General features: G+C 43.7%; 2 protein-coding genes across 3 annotated transcripts in view; both read left to right on the top strand.

The window, feature by feature from the left end:
* Window positions 1-10,217, top strand: part of BEAN1 (brain expressed associated with NEDD4 1) — a 48,854-nt gene extending 38,637 nt beyond the window's left edge. For both annotated transcript variants that reach the window (XM_083625926.1, XM_083625927.1), the window contains exon 6: window positions 6,881-10,217. In XM_083625926.1, coding sequence (XP_083482052.1) covers window positions 6,881-7,235 — 355 coding nt within the window. In that variant the 3' untranslated portion in view covers window positions 7,236-10,217. The remainder of the gene's footprint in view (window positions 1-6,880) is intronic.
* A 3,454-nt stretch (window positions 10,218-13,671) lies between these two features.
* LOC310768468 (uncharacterized protein) lies at window positions 13,672-18,507 on the top strand. Its single transcript, XM_083626588.1, has 2 exons — window positions 13,672-14,231; window positions 16,415-18,507. Exons 1-2 carry the CDS (start codon window positions 13,899-13,901, stop codon window positions 17,849-17,851), a joined length of 1,770 nt encoding a protein of 589 aa, XP_083482714.1. The 5' UTR covers window positions 13,672-13,898; the 3' UTR covers window positions 17,852-18,507.
* Window positions 18,508-19,685: the final 1,178 nt, after the last annotated feature.

The raw sequence follows: 19,685 nt of genomic DNA, 5'->3' as shown, positions 1-19,685 counted from the left end.
CCATTCTTAACCTGAGGCGTGCTTTCTCTAATGGGGCGTCCCACTGCTGCCACCACACGATTTCCATTTGCATCCTGGGGCAAAATTTGCAACCCAGAGCAACTACTTCCGGGTTAGCGGAGTTTGTAACCCAAAGCGTTTGTAACCCAAAGCGTTTGTAACCCAAAGCGTTTGTAACCCGAGGTACCACTGTAGAACAGGGTTAAAAGGACTGAAAAATGAGGCTGTCTGAACAGTGTAGGGGCCCAGAATTATTTCGGGCAAAGGCAAAGACCACCCACACATTACACCCAGTGCTTTTTTAAAAGGGGGTACTCAATGGTATGCAGTACCTGCACCTCTATTCTTTTTTAAAAAAAAGATTATGCCATTTCTTTTCCTTCTCTGCCCCTCTCCCTGCCTCCAAGTAACCATCTGCACTACATATTTTTAAAGCCGTATCATCCCATTTTCAACAGTCATGGCTTACCCTCAATGAATCCTAGGAACTGAAGATTGTTTCGGGTGCTGAGAGTGGTTAGGAGACACTTCTTCCCCTCACAGAGCTACAGTTCTTAAAGTGGTTTAACAATCCATCCCTCCTTTCCCAGGGAACTCTGGGAATTGTAGGCAGTTCAGTGTTCAGTGGCCTACTGCCTCTTAACAGTGAAGGCAGAACATAGCCATTGTGACTATAAGCATTGTAAATACAGCTTCACTAGATCAAGTACCATGTAAAGCAGCCCTTCCCAACTTCCTCTGGATTGTACCGAAGGATTTCCATGTTATGGGATCTGAGAATCCACCCTGCTGCTTTTAATGAATAAATAGCATTAGCTTTCTGCCAGCCGTAGCTTTTTCATTCACTAAAAATAAATGGTGTGGGTTTTTAAAATAATAATAATAATAAATTAATATAATATTTCCTGCCTATATTCCTCCAAAGGAATGCTTTTCAAAAGTGCTCCCATGGATGAAAGCATTATGTTGTAGAAGTTGATGAGTAAGAAATGGATTTTTAAAATAGTTTTCTGAAGGTGGAAGCTGAATGAATAGTTTCCAAATCACCAACAGAGCAGAAGAGGTATGCCTTGTGTCTCATATTCTCTTTGGCAGAGGTGGGCAAGAAAAACAAAAGAGGAGGGCTGAATGGTGTAATTCATGGTGCTGTCTGATGAATCGATTAATAAGCACAATCAGTTATTTAACTACAGTTTTAGAATGAATAGATATCCAGTTGGAGTTATTATCGTATGAGAAGGGCAAGCTGACTTGTCTCCTCTGGACAGCTTGAATTCTTAAATGAATTGTGTGATTGGCTTTTCACTCCACTGATCCAAGATGAGGATTTGAAACAGAGCAGCATCAAATAGTAATGAAAAAGCCATACATACACATACACATACGTGCACACACACACAACTTTATTTATTCATTCGTTCATTACTGGCATCCTCAGGTCCAAAATTGAAAACCCAGAGTTTGCTTTGTGTTATATGCAGGGAGTAGGGTTTTAATACCGAATTGCAAAATTGTTTTTCAATTTTGCTAAGATCCCCTCCATTTTATGAAGTAATACTAGCCAAACATCTAAGGGCCAAAACAAAAAAAAAAATTCCTTCCAGTAGCACCTTAAAGACCAACTAAGTTAGTTCTTGGTATGAGCTTTCGTGTGCATGCACACTTCTTCAGGTATCTGAAGAAGTGTGCATGCACACGAAAGCTCATACCAAGAACTAACTTAGTTGGTCTTTAAGGTGCTACTGGAAGGGAAAAAATTTTTTTTTTGTTTTGACTATGGCAGACCAACACGGCTACCTATCTGTAACTGGATCTAAGGGCCAATTCACCACTTGCAAACTGTACATTGCTTCTCAGGTCTACAACTGCATAACTAAATGGGGCTGTCAGGTCCTCACCCAGAAATGATCCCTCCAGGAATGCTAAAGTGACAGGTATTGAAACAGGACCAAAGTCACCATATGGCAGAGAATTAGCATCTTCTAGGGTTTAAGCCCTTGCAAGACACAGATAACCACTCAGCAGTTTGCAGGATGAATCTGAGCCAGTGTGTGTGTGTGTTTTCTGAACAACGTCTAGGGCAGAAACACTATTTATATAAAATTCTAATTGGGAAATTAATTTATGAAAGATGCCTTAGGGGTGTTTAATAATTTAATTGCTTTGATGTACAAATGACTGAAATCTCATTTAGGACTCAATTTGATTATCTCTCTAGATGTATCCCTAATCGGTTCTCACACTAGATTTAAGAAAATTGCTACAGCTCTCATTTGAGTTTTATTTCTTTATCTTTTTTAAAAATCATAATCCTGCCATGCTCACAAGGCAATCAGATGGAAGCCATGCGGTCAATTTGTCTTGACAACCCTAACTAGATGGTAGTGATATCTATAATCATCCCTTTAGGTGAATTAATGGCTTTCTCATGGACCCAGGATCTCTGTGAGCATGGCAGATTTATTTGATGTGAGAGGTATTTTTTTAAAATGGCAGATGCAAAGTGGTGTTGTTGTTGTTGTAAAGGAGGGTTCAAATGATATCCGGCTGCCCTTTATCAATAGTTTCTGTTTTGTGCTGGTGCGGTTAATGCTTCCAGAGATCTCAAATTCTCAAAAACTTCCCAGAACATCTGTTACAACTGTTTCCATTAGAGTCTCAGTAAAGCCGTGCTTGGGGACCTGCACCCTTTCAAATGTTGCTGACTATAGCTGCCATCATCTCTAACCATTGGTCATGCTGGCTGTGGCTGATTGGGGGTTGGCAGTCCAGCAATGTCTAGGTCACATCCACACCATACTTTTAAGTCACTCTAATATCACAGTCATGAATTATTCTGGTAACTAATTTATTGGGGTGCTGGGAATTGTAGCTCTGTAAGGTCAGCACCCTTAGTAAACCACAGTTCCTAGGATTCTTGGGGGTGGGAACCATGGCTGTTAAAGTGATATGAGTCCTTTAAATATATGGTGTAAGTGGGATCTTTGAGCCTGCAAAATAAAACTGCCGTCATAAAGTCTGTAGCATAAAATCCATCCCAATTCCCAGTCCCAAAATTCAAAATCTGAAAACCCACATTCTGCAACCAACCTATGCAAAAGCAAAAACGATTTTCAGTGTTTCATTCCTTCTGCCTTAGAAACAGATGACAAATGCAGCTAAAACTCAGCAACAGAACAGTAATGAAAAGAATCCAAACTGAAGACAAAACAAAAAATGATTCAGACAAAAACTTTTGTTCCACTGACTTTATTGGCAAAATAGCAAGACATTGAGTAACACTGACTTCCTCTTCTCCCTGCTACAACTGTGAAATGAAAAGGTTATCATATGAGCCTTTTGAAGCCTTGTTCGGTTCATCATTGAAATATTGTCCTAGACTGTTACTACCTATGCGAACTGGCCATTGACAGTGAGCTGGACACATAACCCTTACAGAAAACATCAACGTCGTTTCTTAGCTTGTACTTCAAAAAGCGTCAGGATCATCCTTCCCATTTGTGTGACTGGAGAGTAGATGCCCCATCGATCTCACCAATTCTCTAGGATCACTCAGCTCTATGCTACCAGAAATGGGGGAGATCCTGACTATGGATCTCGGGTCTGGTTTGAGTCCAAGTGGGGTTGGATTTTGTATTCTGTACACACAAATGCACACACCAACTTCTTAGAGCATGCTCCATGTGCTTTCTGGTTATCATGATTTCCCTTTACTAGTTGCATGAGAAGTTTTTTGTTTGTTTGTTTATATACTGCTTAATTCCAGAATAAGCTTCCAAGGAGTTTACAAATATAACAGATAGATAGATTGATTTATTGCGGCCATTGGCCCATATCAGAAACAATACATCAAAATTTATCCATAAACAATACAATTTAAACAGTTCCAAAATTAAAACACCCATATAAAACCAATTTTACTTCAGTTAAGTAAACACTATACACAATAAGCTCCCTCTATGTAAACTGCAATTCAAATCCATCAGATTTTGGGGGGTATGCGTCTTAGTTCTGGCACTTATTGATGGTACTTAAGTTTAGCTAAGCTGTCAGAGTCATACAGAGATCCATTTCTCCTCTTTTGAAATAAAACATTAATCAGGTATCTAGCGACTGCAAGGGATCTACTTGTATCTTCGTCGTTTAATAAGTATATTATTTGGGCTTCCTGAGGTCTATCAGCTATTCTCGATAAATATGGGGCCAGAAACTTGGACCGTGAAGCCGAATGTAATGGACAACAGAAGATTATATGGTATAACGATTCTATAGATCCACTTTTACAGTCACAGAGGAGTGAGATCTGTCCTTTGGAGAGTCTGTTACCCAACACGTTTGATGGGAAAACATTGAATCTAGCCTTTATAAAGGCATACCTGTGCGTCACCACAGATAAGGTAGTTAAATAAGATGGAAGTTTCGTAGGTGGTGTTAAGCCAAGGTTTATCGGCGAACAAATATAACAACCAAGTACACAAAAATTTGAATATAAGCATCCATAATTAAAACGCACCATAAAACATTCCCATTAACATGTTAGAATATAAACATCCGTAATTAAAATATGCAATGGAACAATCCCATTAAAAGAGCATAGCAATTAAAATAGGAAACTCGCATCAAAAGATCAAGGGGATGCCTGTGTAAAAAGGAGCATCTTCAAAATTTTCTCTCTTCTGTGTTCTCAAGATCAAAACTTACAAATTTCAGCCTGTTTAGTAAGCTCTTTCATGTTGCCTAGGTGTGTGTGTGTGTGGTAAAGTCACTTCCACTGAGACATGACAAATCACACTGCTACTACAAGCCGCCAAGATTGGAATCAGGACCTGCTATGAACATATATAGTAGCTGTCTATGTGCTGGGTCATTGATCCAGCTAGTTCACACTGTCTGCCATAGAGTGAAACAATTGTCTAGGCTCTTGGGCAGAAAAGGTCTTTCTCATCACCTTGCAAGGGGATGGACCAGATGATCCTCAGGGTCCCTTCCAACTCTACAGTTCTATTATTCTACCTACCTGGAAATGTCATGGCAATGGAAGCTGGTCCATGGGGCCAAGTGGGCAGAGCCCCACCAACCTCAGGGTGCCCTCAGCCAACTCCCCATATATCTGCCTCCTTTCTTACATCCAGCCCAGAGAGTGGCACTGCTCATCAGCCTCCTCCTTAGTCTCAGTGTTGCCTTCATAGTCTCAGTGTTGCCACACCTGCCATTGGCTCTGGCTCCCTGCCTTCCACCCTACCAGTCCCAGTGGAAAGCTGCCACCACTGGGCAATGGACTGAGCCCAAGACATAGCATGTGCTCCATCACTGAGATATTCAGTTCTGAGATATTCAACAGTTCTGTTGGAAGCAGCAACTCCCACCCACCTCTCACACACATGTATATTATAACGCAATGCTGTTTTTTAAAAAGACAATTGTAATGGAAATCTGACATCTTTTCTTTGTAGGGTTATTAGAATCCCATCATCTCTTTAAAATTACAGTGAAGGACATTTAACCTACCATTCTGTCAACTGGTGCCTGGGGGTTGGGGTAGGGAACCTAAATTAGCATGTTTCACACAGAGAACAGCCCTCTAGCTCAGTGAAACTAATTCTGGAGATCCTTTTTTATGGAGTCTTTGATAATTTCTTATTGTGGGCTGTTTAGGAAATGGCACAGCATCCTTGTTCCTAATATATTCCCAGATACTTTTGTTGCAAAAATGCTTGCCTCATCACCTTTGTATTCCTCTAACCCCCCACTTCCTCATCCTATCCTCCCACCCCACCCCTGACTTTCTCCAGGGGTCTTCCTTCTGTCATTGCCAGCTTCTGAAATGCATCCTATGTTTCATTACCTCCAAAAGGTTTATGTGAGCAGTGTCCACAGCTTTTTGAAACCTTAATTGTGCATTAGAAACCAATGAAGCAGACTCCTTACTCAGGAGCCCACAGGGAGTGAACATTTGTATGTTCAGAAAGCATTAATCCTGCATTAGCCTCAAGGTTATGGACTGCAGTGAATTAGAACAGCTTGGTTTTGATTGCTCAAACAAGAATTATAACCCTAAGACTGCATTCCTGTGCATACTTACATCACTGTCATCAGTGGGACCTATAGCAAAATCTTGCAGTGTGGAGTCTGTTTCCCCCAACAACAGTCTGCCCTGCATTCCAGTGGTCCTCATTGGGCTGTTTCAGGAAATTCTCCCCAGCTGATATACCTCCCTCTTTTGTGCGGATGGTGTTATTTTAGTTTTTAAAAAGCAACAGGACACAGAGCCTGAACATGAGAAATCAATAGAATGATATGTAATAACCTAACACTGAAGTAATCTGCTTCTTGTGACTTGATATTGGAGGATGGGGATTCAGTACAGATCACATTTGAAGGCAAACCTACCAAAGTTGCATTTTCCAAAACAATATAGAATCATAACACAGCCATCCTTCAGGATTTGCCAAATTTTGCAGTGTGTACAAAAATGCATATACATGCATGTACACAAAAACACATATATTTGTGAACACAACATACAAAAAATGCATTATATTAGAGAACATTGCTTTGCAAAAAAAAAAAGCGTAGATTAGGTAAAACTACATACAAAAATGTGATTATTGGAATAATTTTTTTCCAAAATGCTGCTGAATTTTCATGATAATTTTTTTTTAATTACAAATTGCTGTAGAAATATGGAGAAATGAATTTAAGCTTGGGAAAAATGAAAATGGACAGATCTATCCCTCCCAACCTAAGAGCAAGTGCTATGAATAGATAGGCCATCGGCTAAAACTTTTCTCCCTGTTTGTCATTTCTTCTTCTCTTGTAAGCACAATTCTCCTCTGATATTTATGTGGCAAAGCTAACCTGAGGCTCTGTTTTCTTTCAGCTATGATGAGTGTGTGGGGCCTGGAGCTGTGCAAATCTGTATTCCTACAGATGACCCTCCACCTTACTCCCTGATAGACCCTTGTCGATGGAATGACTCCGCTATAAACATTCCCTGGGAAGAAGAGGTGACTCCAGGGGCTGCAGGAGAAAGGGATGCTGGGTATTTGGTCGGACTGCAGGGCCTGCCGCAACCCATCCCTTCCATTTCCTTATCCTCGTCATTCCCGATGGAAGCTGCCCCTCCCTACGAAACTGTTGTGTGTGAACAGAACATCCCTATTCCACTGGTCCCACTGGATTTACTGAAAACCTCTACAGAACACTATCAGACTTTTTTCAACAGAATAATGTAAAAGGGCAATGATTCCTGACCTGTGCTTCTGAAGGAATCCTTCAAGACTAAGAAAGGGTGATAACCTGGAATGATAATCACCCACCTACCCATAATACTTAACAAAACTTTATCTATTTTCTACTTGTGGATTTTGTTTTTACAGGGGAAAAATATGAAAGTTTACCTGCACATTCTTCTTTGTGTTTTAGATTGTTCTTCTCCCCCTAAAATGTAAAACAATAAATGCATCTACTAGGGCAGTGGTTCCCAAACTTCCCTCCACACCCAATGGACCAACTGACAATCTTAATGATTGTTCTGCGTATTGTAGCAACTGAAATGCTCTGTACTAGATGCTGTACAGCTTTTAAATGTATTTTTATTGTTTCTTTTCTTTATTGTAACATATCGCAAAATAAAAGAAGCAATAACAATACCATCAAAAATCAATCTGGATATTTAATGCAATGGATGTGCCATCTCCCGTCTTCAACCACAAATCCACAGACACACCTGAGTGAAGCTTGGTCCATGGGCCACAGTTTGGGAACTCCTGTGCTAGGGTATCTCCTGTAGGTCTTTTTGTAGCATTTGAAAGCACATCTGACTAAAATACTTCTAATGTAGATGTATGTCATACGGTCAAACCTAGTTGTCAGGTTTGTTACAGTGCTTTGCATGTCTTAGAACAAAAGGAATATATGATAAAGGGGTTGCATCTATCTTTTTAAGAATTGTTAGTAGATGTAAGCCAGTGACTTAGTAATAGGAGAGGATTCAGTGTTTCATTTAGCTGTAGAGTTCAGCTCAAGAGAGATAAAAAGATATCCTTAGTTTGTATCAGAATATCCTCATTTTATAAATAGGGAAATGTTTGTGTATTTAAGAGAATGAGACAGGAGGCTTCCCAGTTAAATTTCTAAGCTAACCCGGTTCCAAACCCAAATATTATATCTACTTTCTGTCACAAACCTTTTCCCCTACCCACCTCAGTGATCAAGCTGTCTGGGGAGATTTATTGTGATATGAGACATGATTATTATGTTGCATACCAAAGAACTGGAAAGCAAAAGAAAACATGCATTTCCCTATTTTTACTGGAAGAGGTCTTACTAAAAAGAGGCATGTGATGCAATCATTTGAGTGCTGAGTTTGGAATATAGAAGAGCTGTGTTCAAATCCCTTCTTATTTCCACAGCTTCCTAGGTGGCCTTCAGCAAATTGCTAGCTTTGTAGCCTCTTCTCCCTCACAGGATCACTGGGGCTAAAAAGCAGCTCTTATCTCCTTATTTTCTGCATAAGACTAAGGTACATCTAACCCAACATTTTGTTTCTGACAGGGACAAATCAGCTGTCTCTGACACGTTCACAAGCAGCCAGGCATATAGATGATGGATCGCCTTGCCTTACTGTGTCCCTGGTGTCTACTATGCAAAGGCATACTGCCTCTGCTTGTGAAGATCATGTTTAGCAATTGCACCTAACAACTACTCAGAGCCAAAGTAGAGTTGATGTTAAATGTGTATTTGCATGTAATGTGCAGAGTTCTTTTTTAAAAATGCAAATAGTGTCAACTTGGAGTGGGGTTGTAGCAGCTGATGATTATCAGGGTTACAGCAGGGGTGGAAGGGTGATTTAACATTTTCCTCCCCTGCTCAGTCTTGGGGGAAATCCCAAAGGCAATATTTGCGCTGGGGGGGGGGGGAGGGAATGCCAATACAACAGTCATAGGCAAACTTGGCCCTCCAGATGTTTTGAGACTGCAGTTCCCATCATCCCTGACCACTGGTCCTGCTAGCTACGGATGATGGGAGTTGTACTCCCAAAACATCTGGAGGGCCGAGTTTGCCTACGCCTGCAATAGAGTATTGTGTCCCCCTGAGCAAGTCAGGTCAGGAGTTGCAGAACCACGGACAGCACCAAGTGAGCAGACAGCCTTTTTACAGCCTTTGCTCCCAGACTACCTCCCCCAGGCTCCACCCTCTTGTAGATAACTTCAACTTCTTAAAGGGCCTACCCTCTGGCTGAAGACAGGCACTCATCCTCCATTCTATCGCCTCCCTTCCAGTGTATGCTCTACACTGCTGGACCAGTGACCATCAGGAGGCACTGGATTCCTTAGGCTCAGGAAAAGATGCTAGTGGAAGTCCTGGCTCTGACTCTGCAGGCCCTAGTGGTAGGGAATGGCTCCTGTCTGGCAAGCTCGGGGGGGGGGGGTCTCCTGATCTCCAAGAGCAGGCTCAAAGCTGTGAATCTAGTCTTCCTCTGTAGCTGGAGACTCGTAAGCCCTCCAGCTTTGAGCTTTGATCACTGCTGGACTCTGAGGTCATGACAAATAGCAGCTCCAGAGAAGAAGAAAAATTCAGGAAGGAAAAGAGTAAATTCCCCACTTGAGACCTGCTACCACCCCAATACTTATCAGCCCCTGCCCCAAACCTTTTTTTAAAAATCCTGTATATTAAATGCCAATTTTAACATCATGTCTAGCTTGGCCCTCAGATTTCTCCAGTTGTCTTTATAAAGCAATGAAATGCAGGTTCAAATCCCTACTCAGTAGTGAGGCTCCCTCGGTGACTGAGAGCCAGTTGCTCACATCTCACCTACCTCACAGGGATGTTGTGAGGGTGGGAAAGGTGCAAAAGAGACTGTGCCCAAGTTCCTTGGAAGGACATCAGGATAAAAATGTTGTTTGTTGTTGATGGCTGGTGATTAACAGTAACATGCAATCTAAACCCCACAAAGACATCCAAATTATCTCATAACTTTGCTCCAACAGGTGGATATAAAGCAAGGGTTTTTTCAGATGGTGTTCCAAAGAATTTTGGAGTGTTCAGAAGATTATCATGGGCTCCTCAATGGATCATGGATTCACTTTCAGCAGAAAAAGGTTCTACTTGGTTGCAGCACCAGAACTTTGGAAAGCCCTTTTACAAGCTGTTTGTTTATCCCTCTCAGTGATATAATTTTGTAACCAAGTAAAGACAGTTTTATGCTTCCATGACTTTGGGACTTAACCCCCTCTGGTGCTTTATTTTTGCTGCTTTTTTATTTCTCATATATGATTCTGTGAGTATGGTCACAGCCACACCGTGCGCTGCTCTGGTGAACCAGAAGCGGCTTAGTCATGCCGGCCACATGACCCGGAAGCTGTACGCCGGCTTCCTCGGCCAATAAAGCGAGATGAGTGCTGTAACCCCAGAGTCGGCCACGACTGGACCTAATGGTCAGGGGTCCCTTTACCTTTTTATACCACTTTAACGTTTCCACCAAAGAATCCTAGAAACTGTAGTTTGTTGAGAGAGTCCCTAACAACTCTTAGCACCCTTAACAAACTACAGTTCCTAGGATTTGGGGGTGGGAGGGAACCATGTATATGGGTTTTGAATGAGTGGTGTGAATGAGTGTGTGTGAATGAGTGTGTGTGTGTGTGTGTGTGTGTGTGTGTAGCAATTTTGATACTGCACTGTTTTACTTATTGGAATCATGTTATTTGTTCACCCCTTTGGGAGCGCGAATTGAAAATGGTCTACAGGTTTTAGGGGGAACCTCAGTCAAAATGCCTTCTGAGTGACCCATCCTCCTCATTGCTAGTCACCCCTGCCCTCTCCCTCTGGGCCCAATCTGTACAATTGCCTGGAAGGAAAGGGTCAGACTAGTGGAAGCTTTGCTGCTCCATCTTCTCCCTTTTGTCATTGTGTGCAAGCTGGGGGTAGGACAGGTGTCCATTCATCACACATTCCCTTCCTGTGTTTCCTTTCATTAGGGAGTAATAATAATAATAGTCACTTCTGGTGATGGAGCTATATCAGTCCACCAGGGCAAAAACAGAAGAGGCTTGTGGCACCTTAGGGACATTGGAAGCTGCAAAGCAATGATGGCCTTATATAGATCTATGGCTAAGATCTCCAACAAATTGACAGCAAGACACACTCCTTCACTCTTCCCAACAATTCTGCTGCAATGCAACAATAGCCAGGCTAGCCGAGCTACCACTGGACCAGCCCCCCCCCCGCCCCGTTGCCTGGTTTGACTGCCAGACAGTGTCCCCTCCATCTATTGCTCTGGCTGCTCACACATGCCTGGGTGAGGGCCATAGGGAAGGAACAGAGCTCAGTGGTACAGCATCTGTTCTGCATGCAAAGGGACCCAGGTACAAGCCCCAGCATCTCCAGGTAGGACTAGGAGAGACCCTTGCCTGAAAGCCTGGAAGGCCGCTGCCAGTTACTGTAGGCTATATTTAACTGGGTGGGCCAATGGCCTGACTCAGTATAAGACAGCTTTCTATGTTCTTTTCTTTCCCAGAACAAGGCTTAAACAAGTGGAATAAGAGGGAAAATTCCAGCCAGTTCTACCTTCCTTACATGGTGTGGCGAACCTCCACTAGTTTCAAACACCAGTGTGTTTGGATCTTGCCTGTTTTCATTCATAGTTTTCACTCTGAAGTGTTTTCAATCTAAAATACTCTTCTCTTTGAATCTTGGATAATTATCAGATCTGGAATGTGAAAGCCCATTTTTATATTTCTATTGAAGGGCAAATGCATCATCACGACTCCTTAAGGAAATTACGATTATTAATTTATAAATGATGCTCGAAAGATCCATCCTGCTACTTTGGGGAATAAGGCCTTTCTGCTCTATAACATTATGGTGTTGCTGATTGCAACTCAAAAGTAATCACAGGTCAATTCATGGAAGACTCTTGAAGCAGCTGTCTAATTAGATCATGAAAGCAAACACTTATCTTGCTAACTTGACATGGAGTAGGATTTGGCAGGTGGTTGAGATCCGGAGTCTTTGTGGTATGCCTTACCCAGAGTTTGCCTGACTCACTATAGATAAAATCACTGCACCTTAGAGGGGCAACTGCAGACTTTTCTCACCATTATATTGCAGCAATAGGGAAAACCGAGCTAGGCAGATAATATTGAAATTCTCAATAGAGACAACATTGCAAAGCCAGTTTTTAATTCTAACACTAAGGGTTGTATACAGCTAAGTCATACTCAAGAGTAGACCCACTGAAATTTTAATGGGGCTTAATATAGTCATTTCCATCACTTTCAGTGGGTCTCCTTGGAGTAGAGCTAACATAGGCAACAACCCTCAGCCCATGAGGGCCACCTCAATCTCTGAGCGGTGAGCGACTCCAGCAGTTCCAAACACCTGCCCAGGGTTCAGTTTCCTAAGAATTAAGGTCAGTGGAGACTCTGGTGTCTTTGGGATATATGGCTTTATTTACAGTGAGCACAGGATGGAGGGGCTCACAGCAGCTCCAGGGGAGCCCCAAAGTCCAACACAGTGCAAGCAAAACTCTTTGTGTGCAGCTTCTAGCATTCAGCTTTTTAGCTCATGCGCACAATAACAACAACTCTGGCTAAAGAGGATCACCTGGCCTCCAGCCAGGTGAGGGGAATGTGGGGAAATGCCCCACCTGTCCTGAAGAGCACCACCCCTTAGCTCATTCTCTGAGATGCTGATGAGCACTTAACTGGCCTGCTAAAGCCATTCCCTTGACAAAGGGAGTAGTTTGGCAGGCTTCCTTGCATACATTCTGCCTTTACAGATACCAGATGGAAGGCTTGGAAGGAGGCCCAAGGTTTCACGGAGACTTACCCTCCCAACTCATAACAATATTTTGCACCTGAAGCAGAGTAACAAAGGGTCCCCCATTTGTGGAATGCCCTCCCTGGTGAGGTCCATCTGCCTGCTTCATTATTAACATTCAGGAGAAATGTTTAAACATCCCTATTTATCCAGGCATTTGATGGATGAAAGACACTCTTCCTCAAAACGCTGAAATTATTGGCTATGACAGTATGTGGTTGTTCTGAAAGGTTCTTAGATGTTTTAAATTGTTTTTGAAAGTTTTTAAAGTTTGATTCATTTTTAATGCTATTGTTTTATTACTGGCCTCCTTTGGGAACAAGGATGGGGACACACATTTATGAATTAACATAAAATAAATGTTGAATTTTGCCTAGGAACCATTGGATTGAAGAATGGGTAATAAGTACAACAAATAGGGTTATAACTAACTAAATTCTACACAAAGCAGGCACATGATTTCCTCCAAAGAATCCTGGGAGGTGTGTTTTTTTAGGGTACTGTAATGGGAATTGTAGCTCTGTAGGGGGTAAACTACAGTTCCCAGGATTCTTGGGGGTCGGTGGGACGACATGTGGTTTAATAAAAGTCTTTTGAACATATGCTGTATACACAGCCTCAAATCAATGGGCGCAAGTTGGCATTTCAATAGGTTTTACTCCGAGGGGAAAAAAAATTGACTGCCACTTTCCAGCGTCCACTCTTCAGACTCCCAAGAGCGTCAGACACCATCCCAAGCGGCTCTTTTCACTTTCGTTTTGACGCGCCTCGAATTCCCCACCACTTCCTGATTCGGGCCGGCAACAAAAGTCCTTTTGATCCACCCTTGACTGACAGCCGGCGTAGCCATTTAAATCACGGGCAGATTAATGAGCAGGCCAATGAAGAGGCTGAAGCAGGGCGAGCTCCGATGTGGCCACAACTTCCTCAGTCCGGATGAGTCCTTAAAAGTGCTCGGGCACGTTGTGTGTGTGTTTGTGCCTTAATTTTTTTATCTAAAAGACCTCAGCCCCTCTTGCCCTTATTTCAAGGGAGAAGGCGTCGTCTCCGCCTCCCGCGCAGGCTGGCTGGGCGCGATGAAGAGACCCGCGGCCGGGGCGGGCGCCGCGCAAGAGCTGCTCCGGGACTACCTCGCCTTCTACCGCGCCAACGGGGCGGAAGGGAAACTTCTGGTCTGCAACGAGGCGGCCGTGAAGAGCCGCGCGCGGCGCCTGCTGGCCTCGGAGCCCGGCTTGGCGGGGGCTCCGGGGGGCGTCGACGTCGCCGGCCTCGCCCAGAGCTGCCTGGCGGCCAAGGGGGAGACGGGGGGCGTCGTCTTTCGGAAGCTGCTCAAAGCCTTTGAGTTCCTGGAGCTGATTTGCGTCAACCTCTTCCTCTCCCCGTGGAGGAAAGAGATCAAGTCGCTCAAGGTAAGCGGGCAGCCGGGTCCCCTTGGAGGAAGCAGCAGGGGCAAGCTAAGGCGGTGCCCTCCAGGGGTTGCTGCCCTAGAGGTCCCATCGACCCCAGCCAGACATGGGGTGGGGGGAGTTTGTTTTATTTTTTGCATTGTTACCCCCACTCATTCCTCCCAAGGTGGTGTACCTGGTTCTTCCCGCCCTATTGCATCCTCACAGCAACCCTGTGAGGTAGGCCGAGGTTGAGAGGCAGTGGCTAGCCCAATGTTCACTCCAGTAAGCTTTGCAGGAGGGGGGGGATTTGAACATGAAAGCATAAATCTGAAGGCAGCCCAGTTTAAGGAAATTTTAAATGACTGATGTTTTAATGTACTTTTAATCTTTTGTTGGAAGCCGCCCAGAGGTGGCTGGGGATATCCAGCCAGATGAGTGGGGTATAAAGAATAAATTATTATTATTCAATGCACATTTAAAGCACATGGTTTTCCCCCAAAGAATCCTGGGGTCTGTAGTTTTCCCCTCACAGAGGTGTCCTTACTAGCATCCTTGACAAACAACAGTTCCCAGGATTCTTTGGGGGAAGTCCTGTGCTTTAAAAGTGTGTTGGATATGCTTTAAATGTGGCATGTGGGTCAGCCCTGAGCCTCCCCATTCCTTGTCCAATTCTCTCCACCCCCTGCATTACATCATCACAGCAACCCTGTGAGGCAGGTTAGACTGATTGGCCCAAGGATCACCCAGTATGCTTTGCAGCTGAGTGGGGATTTGAACTTGGGCCTCCCTGTCCCTAGTCCAACACACTAACTATTCCAACTTCTTTGTAGGACCACAGGTTGCCGCACCACTGTTTCCCCCCCATCTTACATTTTCACCTTCATGAGGGAGGAAAGGTAGAGAAATCATCATGGGCAGAAAGAGGAGCTTAGAGGGAGGGATTGCAGAACTCAAGGAGGCGAAAAAACAGTTGGGGTGCCTTTCATTTCACACAAAATTGGCACATGGTGAAAAGTGTGCTATTAGGATTGTTTTCAGGGGGCACCTATTCCTGTCATGGACCATTCTAATAGGGTTCAGGTCAACTGCTCCATTTCACAGATGGGTTTCTCTGCCTTTCTTGGGAAATCCTGTTATTTCCTAAGCTGTGCTGTACCTGCATAACATATTTGGCAACTTAGGTTCTGCTTTTTGTACAAGCAGAATGTTGCTATGTTGCAAATCCCTATCCACAAACTTTTTTAGACTCTGGAAAATTATCATTAGACAGGACTTATCCTTGAGGAAGCCATACTGGTTCTTTTTCAGCAGCACTTGTTCTTCTGCATGCTTGATAATTATCTATTTCCACCAGTTTTCCCAGAACAGGGATGTTAAGATAACAGGTGTGCTAATTTCCTGGATATCTCCCTCTTCTCAATGCTGTTTTTCTAGAAAAATGGGTGCCACTATTCACCATGAATTTGTTACAGTAAGTGCCACACTATTTAACAAAAAAAGAGGTGCCAGTACTGCGTACCCTTGAGTAACCCCATGGGAAGCACTGCCTCTTCTTATTTTAAGTCCTCTGGTGTTGAAGATGTTTTTGGGGACAAGGTCATCTTTGAGTCCTTTTAAGAACTTTTTAGTGGATTCAATCTGAACCAGGTGATTTGTTTGTTTGTTTTTAATTTGTCCATAAGGCCTGGAACAGGGGCCACCTACCTTTTCGGAACAATGGGCACATTTCGAATTGGAGTGCTGGGGGAAGCAGAGACAGGGAAACTGTGTCTCTCCAGATGTTGCTGGATGACAGCTCCCACCATCTGTGGACCATTGGCCATGCTGGCTGGAACTGACAATACCCAGTCCTAACAGCATCATTGGGGGGAGGGTGTCAAAGGTTCCCCAGCCATGCCATAAAGAAAAACAGGAGTAAGGAAAGGCTGAAGTTCTAGTAGTCATTGGAAGCTGACAGAGTGGATCCTGTAGTTTGTGTGGTGTGAATAAGTACTTTTCTTTTGTGTCCTGAATTTTTCAGTATTCAGGTGCTAAGAATTGTACTTGGAACCTTCTGCATGCAAAGCTTGGGCACTAACACTGAGCTATGGTTCTTCCAACATTGTAGAGCATTGTATGGGCTACAACAACCCATAGCAGTACCGAGTGCTTGGTTTTCCCCATCCATCTTGTTTCCTAACATCATTCTTCTCCCCCCTCCCCAGACTTTTACAGGAAATTTTGTCTACTATGTGCAATCTGTTCTCCCAGAAGGCATAGTAGAAAAGCTACTGAAGGAAATTGGCTACGTTGCAACTACCACCACAGAGTTTTCGCTGGCCAAGAAGCTCAGTGAGGAGGAAACAGAACAAGCTGCCTTTGAAATATTCCTTGCACGAATCCAGTGTGAAGACCTCCTTGAAATTGCAGGGGATGTAAGAGACAGCGATCTGGTGGATATCCTACAGAAGAGAAGAGCCCAAAACCATTGCTCTCCTGAAGATAACCTAGACAGAAAGCACTGGCCCTGCCAGAGAAAGGAATACATGATTATTGGAGGAAGAAGTGAGATGCTTGATCTTCAGCAGACCCACAGCAAGCAGGCCTCTGAAGAAGCTGGAAATGGTGGGCAAAGAAATGAACTTTCTCTCGAATTGACTACGGAAGACTCTCCGCTGGCTGCTTCCAAATTCACAAGTGAGCAAAATGCAAGCCAAGCCCAGGGAAGTGCTTTGGCAAACTCCTGCATCAAAAGCTCCGATAGCGAGGATTTCTTGATTAAATACAGCGACATTGTCATTGCGCAAAAGCCGCTCCACTTTGCAGAGACCCATCCAAAAGCCTCAGAGGACAAGACTCAGAACACAGGATTCCCTGGGTCAAGGCGGGGCCCACCAGCAAATAAACCATGGCCACTCACTTTCCTTTCTCCTGGTGCCAGTGGCCCCCAAGCCTTAGCTATACTTAATGATGTTGCTTTGGAAGGCGAAGTCCCTTTTAGCTACAGGAGCCAAGAATCCTCTCAGGAGACTATTGAATCTCAGATCTGTGATGCCATGAGCTGCCTTGCAATTCATGGATCAGATTCAACAGACCAGCCAAAAGAACTGAAAGGGAACACTCCGCAACACAACAATAAATTCGCGGCATGCAACAATGCAAGTAAAGAGGGAACCTGTGACTCATCCTTGGCTAATCTTAAGGAAGATGGTGTAGAGAGTCTTGTGTATCCCGTAGAGGAAACAGCAGGGCCAGAATTCCTAAGTAGCAAGAGAGGCATCCAGGAACTGCAACATTCTAGGATGAAACTTTCAGACCAACCTGGTGGGGATAGAGAGGGCTTCACCGTTGACCTCTACTCATCAGAGCTCTTCTGCGATATTGCTGGGTGCAATTGTCCCACAGGTGGTTCAGGTTATGAGAGACTTCTGGTAGGCATTCCGCGGTCAGGGGAAGCTGTGGAGTACCTTAGGCACATGGGTGAACCACCCGACTCAACTTGTATCACCCACCCTGAGGTTGGATATCATGGCGGTGCTCCAGCAAACATTCAGTGCAGAGGGGAAGGATGTCACTCCTCTTTTGCAGACTCCGATCGTTGTGTTGTACCAGTGAATGAAACTAGCCCAGAAGGTTATGTCATTATAAACAAAGATGATTAAGAAATTAGTCCAACAAAGCCTTCTGCATCCAAACAGCAGGTGGTTTCTTGAGAACGGAGGGTGTAAGTGGTGGACTGCCTCGTGCCAAGCAGCTTCCTTCTATGTCATTCCACAACCATCATTTGCCTTTAGTGGAGTTTAGAGGAAAGCAGAGGAGGGCAGAAGGAATCTATTGAGGTACAAAAATAAAACAGCCAAATCCTGTGCCTATTTATTAAGTACTTGACTTAATTAAGATCTACTTCTGTGTACACTTACGTAGGACTGTACTGTCCTATAGCAGGAAAAAAGAACACTCACCTAAACCTTACTGAGATATATATCCCATATCAATGCCATGATGCTCCCTTTCTCCTAGTTAGTCCCAATAGCATTACTCAAGACGACCCCTACAAAAATCAATAGGTACCTGCTAAGTCATGAACCCCTAGCCCTCTCCTTCTCACTTATTGCACAAACAGCTGGATTTAAATTTCAAGCAGAACACAGACTGTATAAGTGAAATGGGTAGACTTGCTAAAAAAGGGTGGCTTGTCAGTGTTTGCAAACTGGTGGGCCTCTGTAGAAGAATAAAATTTCTCTGCTAAACTATTTCTGCATCAATGCGGGGGGGGGGGAGTTGTTGGGGTTTTTTTGGAATAAAAGTGTGAAAATGATTTCTCTCCCTGTAATCTTTACAAAAGTAAATGCAATACACACAACCCAAAAATGTTAACACAGAAGGCAATGGGAACCTATAGGTTTGTGGAGCCAGGCGATCAGAAGCAGGCACATCAATCCTATCTGTATTTTCCAAGTGGCAAAAGGGATGCATCCCAGAATGTTGGAGAGAACAGAAAAATGGGAGAAAGCTCATACAGGTTTTAGGAACTAGAAGCTGCATGAACCCCTGGCAGTTGATGGGGTCCCATGCCTTGGCTGGGCTTATTGCTGACTCCTGCCCTTTAATTTTTTTGACAACACTGCTCCAAGCAGCTGAATTTAGTTGCTGTACTCCTTTCATTTCCCACAATGACCCTGATATAATGCTACACTGGAATGTTGTGGGAAATTAAAGTGGCAGCTCCCAACCAACACCATTGCCAGGTAAACTCTTGACAGCCAGTCATGGCTACATAAGCAGTTGCACTCCCATCTAGCAACATAGGAAGCTGCCTTAGACAGTGTCTGACTGTTGGGTCTATCTAGCTCAGTATTACCTACACAGATAGGCAACAGCTCTCCAGGGCTTTGTGAAAGGCTCACGGCCTTGCCTGGAAATGCTGGGGATTGAACCTGGGATCTTTGGAATGCAAAGCCCATGCTCTACCACTGAGCTATGGCCCTTCTCACGAGGGGTCAGTCTCCATAATAAAGATGCTACTGTCAAGCGGGAAGGGCTTAGCATTACAGAATGAATGTGACTGGCATAGCACTGCATTCTAATATGTATGGAAGACCACTGAAAAACACACACACGCAAGCAAGCAAATTGCATATGAAGTCCCAACGTTGGAATTAAAGAGAATGCAGATAAGGGGCTAGATTGGGGATTTCGTCAGTGACAATTCGCATTGCTAAGTCACCAGGTAATGAACATGCACATGTGAACTGGTTCTTAGGATCGAATCCCAGATGACGTTTCAATCCAAGTAACAGATGAAAGTTGACTGGTGACTAGTGTCTTCTTTTGGTTACAATTATACATGTTTGGAAAACGTTGCATCTTTTATGGTTTATAAATCTGGAACATGACCGCAATGTTTCTAGGTTAATGTGACATAAATCAGGTCATTTGGCAATACCATTAAACTAGCTAATTATAAATTCCTCTGATGGGCATTTGGATTTTTAT

Source organism: Podarcis filfolensis (genome assembly GCF_964270895.1).
Source record: "Podarcis filfolensis genome assembly, chromosome: 8".
Classification (NCBI taxonomy): Eukaryota; Metazoa; Chordata; class Lepidosauria; order Squamata; family Lacertidae; genus Podarcis; species Podarcis filfolensis.
The sequence above is the reverse complement of the archived record's forward strand: the minus strand, read 5'-3'. Positions and strand labels throughout refer to the sequence as shown.

Bases quoted from the DNA above. Each gene is read 5' to 3' on its own strand.
- LOC310768468 (XM_083626588.1), top strand. From the start codon at position 13,899: ATGAAGAGACCCGCGGCCGGGGCGGGCGCCGCGCAAGAGCTGCTCCGG. The intron at 14,232-16,414 runs GTAAGCGGGCAG...CCCCCTCCCCAG, and splicing joins AAGAGATCAAGTCGCTCAAG to ACTTTTACAGGAAATTTTGT.